The sequence below is a fragment of the Cucumis melo genome, chromosome 1 (genome assembly GCF_025177605.1).
Source record: "Cucumis melo cultivar AY chromosome 1, USDA_Cmelo_AY_1.0, whole genome shotgun sequence".
NCBI lineage: Eukaryota > Viridiplantae > Streptophyta > Magnoliopsida > Cucurbitales > Cucurbitaceae > Cucumis > Cucumis melo.
In genome coordinates, this window is record NC_066857.1 from 14059271 (window position 1) to 14071796 (window position 12526).

Here is a 12526-nt window from a genome sequence, read left to right on the forward strand (position 1 = left end):
ATAGCGAAGCACGTCAGCCAAGGTTATGTCAATGTCAGAAACTCCATTGGCAAGAACGGTAGTCCAACGTCGGGGCAACTTTTTTCGACGTGCTAAAGGGACGATGTCGAAATAGACTCTTCCCCAACACAGTTCATGCCGACGTGCGACCCACATCGATAATGTGGTACGACCAACGTCGCCTTTGTGCATCGGGATTAATTTACCCGACGCAATGTTGGAAAAAGTTTTCCCTGACGTCTCTTCCATGACGTCGAGTAAATCCCCTTGCTCAACATAGTATGTGCATCAGGATAAATTTTTGTTATTATTTTACTATTATTTTTTTATTATTATTATTTTATTGTTAGGTACTATTTACGGATTTGCTTCGGAAGGCAACAAATAAAATTTTCAATAAATTATTAAAATAAAAATTTTGCAATTTATAAAAATAAATATGAAATCTGAATGTCTATTAAAAATTACAATTAATATTGTTGTTCAAATTGTTCAAAAGGCATACATTAAAAGGAAAAAACTACATCTCCTAAAACCTTGCAGACGCCAAGAGAAAGATTTTCGAACCTACAAAGGACATAAATGTACAGTTAGATATATCATAGATGATAAATTAAACAAATTAAGAGTTGAAAAGTACGTACCCTAAGCGTGTTCACGGTCCTCTCTATGCTCGACTCATCTCCTCGATCATCTTCCTCATCTCTTTCATTTGTCATGCATTTTTTGCCATTTATTTAGCAGTCTCTGCCATTTGTCGGTGGCGCTCCTCCTCCCTTAATCGTTGTTCTTCAATTAAGCAATTAGTGTTTTCAAAGCTAGCCTTTAGTTCGCTAACCTCTCTCGAATGCATCTCATAAGAAGAGGAAGAACTGGAAGCAGTACTCTTCTAGGATTCAGGCTTCGGGCCCCAACCAAGGTCTTTTGAATAGCCCAGTCGCCTACCCAATACGGTCTCGCATATCTCATCCCTAGAGAGTGGTTGTGAACTCTCTACGGTGGGCTATAGCTAGAGTTCCAGAATTCGATTATGCACCCTACAAGTTGTAAGTTGTGAGATGACAATTAAAATTAAAAGTACAATAAAAAGTTTCATAAAACTTACATGCGCATCCACTGCTGCTTGTGAAATGAACTCGCCAGTCCTATTGGCGACACAGTCTACTAGACCGCATTCTTCAACGAGATCGTGTTGTTGTTGAAGGAATGACTTGGATTTGCTTCTGTGTTTATAAGGTTGTTGTGCTCTAGCAGCCTTGTTAACCCTTGATTGCTCCTACATTCAAAGAATCAAAATATTACATCCAAACAACAAAAATGAAGTACTGTGAAGTAAAATAATCACCTGAAATTGACGAGTCATGTAATGATAGCAAAGGAAGTGTAAATCTTCCACGTGATTCACCAATCTCATTAGTGGGTTCGCACGAGCTTCTTTAGGGTCACTGAACTGCTTGAAATGTCGGTCGTTGTCTCTCCTAAAATCCTTCCACGTGTTGAGCATTTGATACTCTACAAAACGAGTAAGTGCTCGATCACCGAAATCAAGCTCAAACCAGTGCTACAAAAGAAAAATACACATAAGGATTAGTCTTCTACATATGTAAGGATAACATATATGTTGAGTAATTTACAAACTTACCTGCAGGCCTAACTTGACAAGTTCGATGTACTTTAGAGGTACATCATCCCACTTGAGGGCAGTGATTGAAAATGTGTTTCGCGTCAACACACTAATGGAGCAGCTGAACCAAATAGCATGTGGCGAGAGAGGCTTATCCCCTCATAGGGGGATCGATATGGGGATCTTCCCGTTTTGTTATACATGTCACTCTAACTCCAAGTTCTAAGAGTGCTGACGTCTCATCGGAGTGAAAGTGAGAGTGGGTTGAGGGGCATCTACGAAAAAAGAACACTATCAGAAACAAAATCTTAATTATCGATTCAAGTGTTTGTGTGAAGACTAACTTGAAGTGCAGCCCACTAAAGACAATCCTCCTAGGTTATCTTATGCGTCTTCCAAGTTCAAGTACATATTTGCCTTATGAAGACCGCTAGGAAATGACGTAATTTCTGTAAACATAAATATGTTTGATTAGCCGTATATTTCTCCTCTCAAACTTTAAACTTACTTCCATGAATAAGTTATGCCTAATCTCCTAAACTTTTCACTAAAGCTAAGTTATAAACTACTAAAGACTACCATAACTACCACTACAAGAAAATGAAGGTCTCCCGATGCACAAAGGCGTCAAAAGATATATGAAAAAGTATAAGGAAATCCTCTTCCGATGCATAAATCCACGTCGGGATCGGAGTCGGGAAAAATGAGTCGAGAGAGGATCTCTCGACGTACAAAATATAGCATCGGGAGATAAGGAGGGATCTTTTACATGGTGATGTGAAAACCATTAAGAAAATACCTTCAATTATTAAACGGAAGATACATTTTTTTGCAGAACCGAGAACGGGATCAAGGAAACGAATGAAAAATTAGCAAAACTATGGAAAAATTAGAAGTACGATTTAGGATTTCAAAGCAAAAATCTAACTTAAATAAATAACTAATTGAAAGAGATGGGGGGACGGTGGCACCGGATCGGAAGGGATAACCAAGAACATAAATAAAAATAACAATAAATCAATAATAACATAATCAACAAAATTTACAAAATCAACAACAAATCCATAAAAAAATGAACATAGTTTGGCTTACTATCGGCAAGGGGTTTGACTGGGAAGACTGGGCGAACGACGAAGTTTGGCTTACCGTGACGAAGGGCAGCGAATGAATGCGAAGACCAGACGGCGGAGTTTGACACGAAGATTGGATGGTGGACTGTGATGGGAATCTTCTTCCTCTTTTAGAAGTCTAAAATTTTTCTCTTTCTCTTGTTTTTCGACTGCCTTTCAGATCTGTAGAACATATATGAAAAATTGGTTTTAAAGGGAAACTCCTGATGTCGTTATGCATGGCATCGGAAGAAGTTAAATATATTAAAAAAATATTAACTTCTCACGACACCGTTATGCATGGCATCGGGAGAAGTTAAATATATTTCTAAAAAATTATTAACTTCTCGCGACACTGTTATGCATGGCGTCTGGAGAAGTTAAATATATTAAAAAATTATGAACTTCTCTCGACGTCGTTATGCATGGCGGAACGACGTCGAGAGAAGTTAAATATATTAACAAGATTTATAAACTTTTCCTGACGCTGTTAACGGCGTCAGAAGAAATTTATAATTTTTTTATTAAATTACCTTATATCGACGTCGCCTTATGTCGGGGAAAATGAAGATTAAGTAAAATAAAATATACTTAAAGTGGTCCCAATGTGTCTCAATATTGCATCGGGGAAAATGAAATATATATTTATTTGTCACACGTTCCCCGACGTTCATGTTAGTTGTGTCGGGTCGGTCTACCTTTGCTTGATGCAGTAAGCACGATGTCGGGATATAGAACTTTCACCGACGTAGAGAATACTACATTGGGGGAACACCTATCTCCCAACGTTGATTTATGGTTGTGGGTGATCATTAATCGTAAAATACCTCATAAATGGGTCATGATAGAATACCTTCAATTCAAGATCTTTTAACCTGAACTTTTTATATGGAATGCAGTAATCTGAACATACTATAGGAGCATTTTGTTGTCTGATAACATTTGACCTTTTCTATTATTATTTGATTTACATGGTACTGAGTGTTCAAAATCAAAGTTGGATTTTAGAAACTAAGGGTTCGTTTGGTAACGTTCCTATTCTCTTTTTCTTATTCTTGTTCCTTGTTCCCTATTTCCTGTTTATTTTTTTTAGAACAAGAAACAGTAATGTGTTTGATAACTGTTTCTATTTCTTGTTTCTTGAAAGAAAAGAAACAGTAACAAAAAAAAAATGTGTTTGATATCTGTTTCTTGTTTACTGGTTTTCTTCTAGATTTATTTTTTTATTTTTCACATCTACTTCAATTAAACATTAAACAAAAATATAGATATATCCATCAAACATTAAAAATAAAATTATCAAAAGTTTATTCATTTAATATGAAGAAGTATCAATGCATGAATAAAAATAATAACATAAGCATAAAATTGTATTTATCCTTCAAATGTTGCCAAATTTGATTGGCAATATCATCTCTCACTCGGGCCATTTCTCTTAGATGATGTCGACTCACTTCTTAATCCATCAATTTCAACCTCATCATTATTTCATGATATCTAGAATTTAATATTAATTTTAAAGTAAGTTATTATGTCTTCAATATTCAGAATTAATAAACAAAACAAAATTTAACCTTACTACCTACGATGCTTTAGAGAAAAAACCCACAACGAAAGCCCTGATCTGCACGAAGAGGAAGACGAAAACTATGGATCCGACGAAGAGGAACAATCCAGTGAAGAGGAAAAGTTCGGGTTGTCGAGGAAGATGATGAGAGGTGAAGAGGAAGACGGTGTAGAGGAAAACGATGAGTGAAAGAGGAAGATGATGATTATTTGAGGAAGACGATGGAGATATGAGGAAAAGGAAACCAATAAAAATAATTAAGAAAAAGGAAAAGTAAACAAATAAAAATAATTGAGAAGAATGAAAAGGAAACCAATAAAAATAATTGAAAAAAGGAAAATGAACCAATAAAAATAATTGAGAAAAAGGAAAAGGAAACCAATAAAAATAATTGAGAAAAAGGAAAATGAAACCAATAAAAATAATTGAGAAACAGTAAAATGAAACCAATAAAAATAATTGAAAAAAGGAAAAGAAAAGAAATAAAAATAATTGAGAAAAATTAAAAGAAAAACCAATAAAAATAATTGAGAAAAAACCAATAAAAATAATTGAAAAAAATGAGAGGAAAGAAATAAAAATAATTGAGAAAAAGGAAAAGAAAACAAATAGAAATAAATTGATCAGAAAAAGGAAACCAATAGAAATAATTTAGAAAAAAGAACTACTTTTTTTTTGTTCCCAATAATTCCTTATAAAATGAAAAACGTTTTTACTTTTTTTTTAAAACGAGAAACAAGTAACGTTATCAAACACCTCTATTTATTAAAAAATGGAAATAGAAAGAGGAAACAAAGAACAAGAACGTTACCAAACGGTTCCTAAAAGAATAGTTCTTGTTTTTCAAAATCGGTTAAAAGTTCAAATTGTAAGTTAAAGATTTATACATTGAAGAACAGGTGAATTAAACAAAATGTTCAAATAGTATATTCACTGTCTTGTTGATTTAAGGATCGAAAACTTACCTTAAAATGCACTCCATCCACCTATTTGCTCTTATCTCTCATGTTACGACTTCAAGAACCATACAAATATCCATCTATTGTTATTTCTTAGTTATTCATATTCATTATACAATATTGTGTTAAAGTTAAATTACAAATTTCTTTTTTTTTTGATGGACAGTTAATGTATTCTCTATTTTTCTTCTTTACGATGATATTTGAGACCACGGAGGATTTAAGCTAAACTCTATTGAAATTTGTTTGTTTTAATGACTAAATTAACGATTTAACCAAATACTAATCTACCATTTTTCAGTCCATCGTATCAAAACATTTCATCAATTAAATTATTATCACTTATCAAAATAAAAATTAGAATACAAATTTGGACTTCTTAAATTTATTATTAGCCTACTAGGATCTGTTTGGTAGAGAATTTTGATTCTGTTTTATGTTTTTAGATGCATTAAGTTCAACTATTTGTGTTTCGCAGAAAACCCAAATTCTATTTTTGAAAACTATTTTTTAATTTTGTAATCCAAACTGAAAACTGTTTTTAGATTTTGTAATCCAAATAGTGCAAATTCTCACAAGCAATTTTTCTCTACCAATAGTATATTCATAGTTTGAATTATACACTATTTTAAAATGTAGAATTATATTAAATACATATAGAAACATTTTAAAATATAATTTGTCATGTTATAAACTCAATTCATTTTTTTTAATATAACATGTACAGTGAAATGAGTTATAATAAAATACTAAAAAATAATAATTATAATAAAATACTAAAAAATAATAATTATGCATATATTTAAGTTAAATTACAAATTTTGTCCTTATAATTTTAAGAAAATGAAACTTAATTTAGCCCTTATTACTTATAATTAGATCTTAGTACCTTGGATTGATAAAATCATAAAAGATAGTCTCATCGTAAGGACTATTTATCAAAGGTTTTTCAAACCATAAAAACTATATACGAAGATTTATCAAAATATACGAACCAAATTCTTACTTTCTCAAAATCGAGAAGAATAAATTTACAATTTAACCAAATTTTAAATATAAATAACACTCATACCCAAATTGATAATAGTTTACTGTCAATTAATCTTAGGGTCTTTTCAAAAACATAAAAAAACGGTAAAATATTTAAACAATTCAAAAAATAAAAAAAGTCCAAAGGCCCATTGTGTAAAATACAAAAAATATCCCGTCAACTACGCCGTCAATAACATGCGCGTAATATATTTACGATCGTTTAGATTTTGCTATTGTTTGATACACGATCGTTTAGATATGGCTACAATTTATACGCGATCGTTTAGATATAGTTACAATTTATATGCGATTGTTTAGATATGACTATAATTCATATGCGATCGTTTAAATATGACTACAATTTATCTTTTCAATTTCATCGTTTAATTTTGTTACACAATCGTTTCATTTAGTTACATTTAAATTTGGTTACACAATCGTTTAGATTTGGGGACCCAAATCTAAATGATTTTTATTTCAAAATTTGGTACACCATGTTTTTAATTCTTTTGATACACGATCGTTTAGATTTCTTTACATGATCGTTTGCATTTGGTTACTCCAATCCAAATGATTTTTTTTTCAAGACTCTTTATACACGATCTTTTATTTTTTTTACACGACCGTTTACTTTTTTTTTTTAAACGGTCATTTACATTTTACTACTCCAATCTAAATGATTTTTTTTCAAGATCCTTTATACACGATCTTTAAAATTTTGCTATTTTTTGTATGTGATGTAAAAAAGAGAAAAGAAGAAAGACGATGGAAAAAAATCGTAACGAAAAAAAGAAGAAAAGTAGAAAGATGATTGAAAAGTGAAAAAAAAGGAAAAGAAGAAAAACGATAGAAATATTAAACGACGTAAATAAAGAATTGAAAAAAAAAAGAAAGATGATGGAAAGAAGTTACAGAAAAAAATAGAAAAGAAGAAAGAAGAAATCGCGGGAGGAAGACGAATCACAAAAAAAAAAATGAAAGAACAAAATTGGAATATTTAAAAAATGGCTAACCTTATGAGCTTTATTATATGAGTCATAAATAGTTGGGTATTTTGTTATATGTAAATTTCCCTTAACGTTAATATATAAGTAAAAACTAATTTTAGTATCAAACACATTTAAACATTCTTCTAAATTAGGATCCAAACACATCTAAAAACATTTTGCTTTTGTTGAATTCCTTATATCCAAATTTATGGCTTTGGCTACTTGAAAAACCACAAAACGGTTTTCCAAATTCAAGACCTCTATGATATCTCTCTCTTCAAATACCAACTGAATGAGGTTAAAACGCTACTTTTATCCATAAGTAAAAATAAAAAAACAGAAAATTTGTTTAGATTAATATTTAAGTTAATTCTAATTATAAATATGCCTATTGAAATTGAATCAAATAGAGGACGTTTTTATAGCACATTTATAAAATAGAACAAAGATATCGGATATCGTTAAATCAACTAATATTTGTTGCTCTTGGCTGATATGGCCAAAGTTTATAAAATATAACATTAATAATAATAATAATAATATAAATAAATAAAAACCAAAGAGTAGTTTACATTGCCATCACCACCAATAGTAGAAAAGATGGGTAATAGGGTACCCGTAAACACAACTCCCCAACAATTAATGTTTCAACTAATAACATACCAATTATTCCAAAATTTCTCGATTTAGTTTCCAATCTATGGCAATTAATAAATTTATCCTTTAGTCTTTTCATTTTCCAAATACATCATTCTTACAGAATTGTTAAAATGGAAATAACCTAACATTGACACGTGCCATGCATATCTGCAATGAAATAATAATAAAAAAAAAAATTATTGATAGCTTACCTTCGAAAGAAAGAGATTCTCAAGGGAACTAGGGTGTATGATTTAACCAAAAAAAAAAAAAAAACAACCATTTATGAAGATTAAACAAAGAAAAAAAAGGAACAGTTTTCTTAAAAAAGATTTTATAAAGAGAAAAAAAAAACCATATTCCAGTAAGCAGAACTAAGAATCAAAACAGAGAGGAAAAACAATAACAGTAGAATAGAAAGAAGGATTCTTGGATCAATATCCCTATCTCTTCTCCTCTTTTTCTTCTCCTCCTATATACAAAACATGGGTTTTCCCTCTCCACAATCCCAAAATAGATCATTCCGTAATTTATGTTTTCAAGAACAATGCCTACAATTCTGAGGAATCCCTTTCTTCCTCCTCATTTCTTCTTCACCATAGCCTTGATTTTATGTGTAAAATCCCTTCTCTTTTCTTCTTCTTACTCCATTGATGAGCAGGGTAGAGTTCTTCTTGAATGGAAGAAGAATCTAACAAGCCCCAGAGATGTGTTAAGATCATGGAATCCGAAGGCGGCGACGCCATGTTCATGGTTTGGAGTTGTGTGCAACTCCAATGGACAGGTGGTGGAGATAATCCTGATATCACTGGAATTGCTAGGTACATTGCCTACAAATTTTCAAGCTCTCAAGTTCTTGGGGACTCTTGTGATCTCTGACACGAATATTACGGGAAGCATTCCGAAAGAGTTTGGAGATTATATGGAGCTGAATGTTCTTGATCTAAGCAGAAATTTCCTCAAGGGAAGAATCCCAGAAGATCTTTGCAAGCTGAGCAAGCTTCAGGATTTGATTCTTCATAACAATGAGTTTGAAAACATACCTACGACGATTGGAAATCTTACAAGCCTTGTGAATTTCCAAATCACAGACAATAGTATAAATGGGGAGATTCCTAAAAGCATCGGAATGTTGAAGAATCTTATGGTTTTCAAAGCTGGAGGGAATTTATATCTAGAGGGTTTGTTGCCAGATGAGATTGGAAACTGCAGCAGTTTAACAATGTTAGGATTATCCGACACTGGAATCTATGGTGCTCTTCCTCCAACAATTGGGATGCTGCAAAAGATTCAGACCATACACATGTATAGATCAAAACTTTTTGAATCACTCCCAGAAGAGATTACAAACTGTAGTGAATTACAAACTCTTAGACTGTATCAAAATGGTATTTCTGGAAGGATACCACGAGGAATCGGGAAGATGAAAAAGCTTAGAATCCTTCTTCTATGGTTGAACTTGATGGATGGTGACATTCCAGAAGGAATTGGAAACTGCGACGAACTGGTACTACTTGATCTTTCAGAAAATTCTCTAACAGGACCTATCCCTAAAAGTTTAGGACGACTTAAGAACCTTGCAGACATTCAACTGAGTGTTAATCAGCTTAATGGTACAATACCACCCGAAATTTTTAATATTACGACTTTGATTCATGTGGAAATAGACAACAATAGATTATGGGGGGAGATACCAACTAATGTAGGAAACCTGAAGAACCTTCGTACATTTTTACTATGGGGGAACAACTTGACAGGCACTATTCCCCCCAGTCTCCCAGACTGCCGAAATATCATCTTGCTTGATTTATCTCTCAACCAGTTAATAGGTCCAATACCGACAGGGATTTTCGCTATGAAAGGACTCTCCAAACTTCTTCTCTTATCAAATAATCTATCCGGGATCATCCCTCCTGAAATTGGAAACTGTACCACATTAACCAGACTCAGACTGTCTATGAATAAGCTTGGAGGTATTATCCCTTCAGAGATGGGAAATCTCAAGAACTTAGAACATCTTGACATGGGTGAAAACCTTTTGGTTGGAGGAATTCCTTCGACCTTTTCCAAATTGGAAAAACTTGAGTCTCTTGACCTACGTACAAATAAGCTCACTAGTCTCCCAAAAATTCTGCCAAAGAACCTAGTGCTTCTTAATGTATCCAACAACATGATTAAAGGTCAGATCAAACCCAACATTGGAGAATTGTTGAAATTAACTAAACTAGACCTAAAAAACAATCGGTTTTATGGGAAGATCCCTGAAGAAATAACATACTGTGAGAAAATCCAATATTTAGACCTCAGCAATAATTTCTTCTCTGGGGAAGTCCCTAAGCAATTAGGAACATTTGCTTCACTTGACATTGCTCTTAATCTAAGTTACAATCAATTCTCAGGACAAATCCCAAATGAATTGTCTGGTCTTACCAAGCTAAGTGTTCTAGACCTCTCCCACAACAACTTCTCAGGAGAACTTGGCTTTCTATCGGAGCTTGAAAACCTTGTCACTTTAAACATCTCCTACAACAACTTCTCTGGAAAATTGCCCGACACACCCTTCTTTCAAAAGCTCCCTGAAAGCTCTATTTTCGGAAACCAAGACCTCATCATTGTTTCAAACGGAGGACCTAATCCTAAAGAAAATGGGGGATTCAGCAGCATAAGCAAAGAAGCAATACAAATAGCCTTGCCTATCTTGATCAGCATAAGTGCAGTGTTGTTCTTTTTAGGATTCTACATGCTAATTCGAACCCACATGGCCCATTTCATTCTTTTCACAGAAGGAAACAAATGGGAAATAACCCTGTTTCAAAAGCTCGATTTCTCAATTGACCACATCATAAGAAACTTAACCGCATCCAACGTTATCGGCACCGGAAGCTCCGGTGCCGTCTATAGAATCACAACCCCAAATGGGGAAACAATGGCAGTGAAGAAAATGTGGTCCACTGAAGAAACTGGAGCCTTCAGCACTGAAATCGAAATTTTGGGATCAATTCGACACAAGAACATAATCAGACTACTAGGTTGGGGATCTAACAGGAATTTGAAAATCTTGTTTTATGATTATCTTCCAAATGGAAACTTGAGCTCCCTTATCAATGTCTCTGAAATAGGAGGAGCAGAATGGGAGGTAAGATACGAAGTCCTTCTAGGAGTGGCTCATGCTCTAGCATATCTTCACCATGACTGTATTCCACCAATCTTACATGGTGATGTGAAAACCATGAATATCCTACTCGGCCATGACTTTGAACCATATCTAGCCGATTTTGGGATAGCCAAAATCGTGAGTACAAAAAGTGGTAACGATAGTTTAGAGACGCCATTGACAAGACCTCAACTTGCAGGCTCTTTTGGCTACATGGCCCCTGGTATGTTCATTTCTCCGCCCCTTCAAACCCATATTTCGATTTTGGCAAATACACTCCATGGATTCAAAACTAAGCGTTTTTCTGTTGATGATTATAGAACAAGGGTCCACGATTAAAATCACAGAGAAGAGCGATGTTTATAGCTTCGGTGTGGTGATAATGGAGGTTCTAACAGGGCGGCATCCACTGGACCCAACTTTACCAGGAGGAGTTAATTTGGTGCAATGGGTTCAAGACCATTTTGCCGCACACCAAAACAAAGCGGACATTTTCGATTTAAAGCTCAGAGGAAGAACGGATCCGACAATCCACGAAATGATTCAAACCCTAGCCGTGGCATTAGTTTGTGCCAATGTCAAGGCTGATGATCGACCCTCTATGAAAGATGTTGTGGCCATGCTGGAGGAAATTCGACATTCCGAATTGGGAAGAGCTGCTACCGAAACCGATGAGTCTAAGCCGGAAATGGCGATTGTGGTTCAATCGCCATTGTGACACCTAGTGGCTAGTGCGTCTTTCTTTTTCTGATAATTCAATTTGACGGTTTAGAATCAGTTCTCCTTTATTTCTAAATTGTAAATTAAAATATTCAATTTTTGGTTCGTTCCGAGTGATTATATAAAGGAAGACCGAATATCTTTGTGAAGTGAGTAACTATGATTAGATCTCTTTAACGTAAATTGCCCAAAATAATTTACGGTAGTTTTCACCTTTTAAAAATAGTATACCCTCTAAAAAGTTGGGATAGTGCTTCTTCTTGGTTATTTCTTGATCAAGATCATACCAAGATTTGTACTTAATTTGGCAACCCACACTTGTAGAAAATCCACTTTACGAAAATGTCCTCCGTTTCCAAATATTATTATATAATATATTTATATCTTTTCTTTCTAAAAGTTATATCTCATCAGCTTGTTGAAAAAGTTCCATAACAACTCCAAAAAAAAAAAATAGTTTCAAATGTTCGGTTTCACTTCAATCCTCAATTTCTAAAAGGTGTTTGGGCGACGGGTTCAGACTGTGGGGTTAGTGTTATTTAACCCTAACCCCCGTTTGGTAATAGGGTTATCGAAACCCTAGTTTTAGGGTTTCTATAAACCCGGTTATGCCCCTCTACCACTTTCACTCTCTCCTTTGGTACTCTGTCGATTTGTCTCCCTCACATTTCTTCTTCAACCCGTCTTCACAAATCTCTTTAATCTATCTTCATGAACCTCTTCAATCCGTCTT

General features: G+C 33.8%; 1 protein-coding gene across 1 annotated transcript; it reads left to right on the forward strand.

Annotated features, from left to right (window-relative positions):
- The first annotated feature begins 7813 nt into the window (after positions 1-7813).
- Positions 7814-11791, forward strand: LOC103490165 (leucine-rich repeat receptor-like serine/threonine-protein kinase RGI4). The gene is made up of 2 exons (XM_008449552.3): positions 7814-11296; positions 11394-11791. The coding sequence occupies exons 1-2, from the start codon at positions 8452-8454 to the stop codon at positions 11789-11791; spliced, it is 3243 nt and encodes a 1080-aa protein (XP_008447774.1). The 5' UTR covers positions 7814-8451.
- The last annotated feature ends 735 nt before the right edge of the window (positions 11792-12526 follow it).

Bases quoted from the DNA above. Each gene is read 5' to 3' on its own strand.
- LOC103490165 (XM_008449552.3), top strand. From the start codon at position 8,452: ATGTTTTCAAGAACAATGCCTACAATTCTGAGGAATCCCTTTCTTCCT. The intron at 11,297-11,393 runs GTATGTTCATTT...TGATGATTATAG, and splicing joins TTTTGGCTACATGGCCCCTG to AACAAGGGTCCACGATTAAA.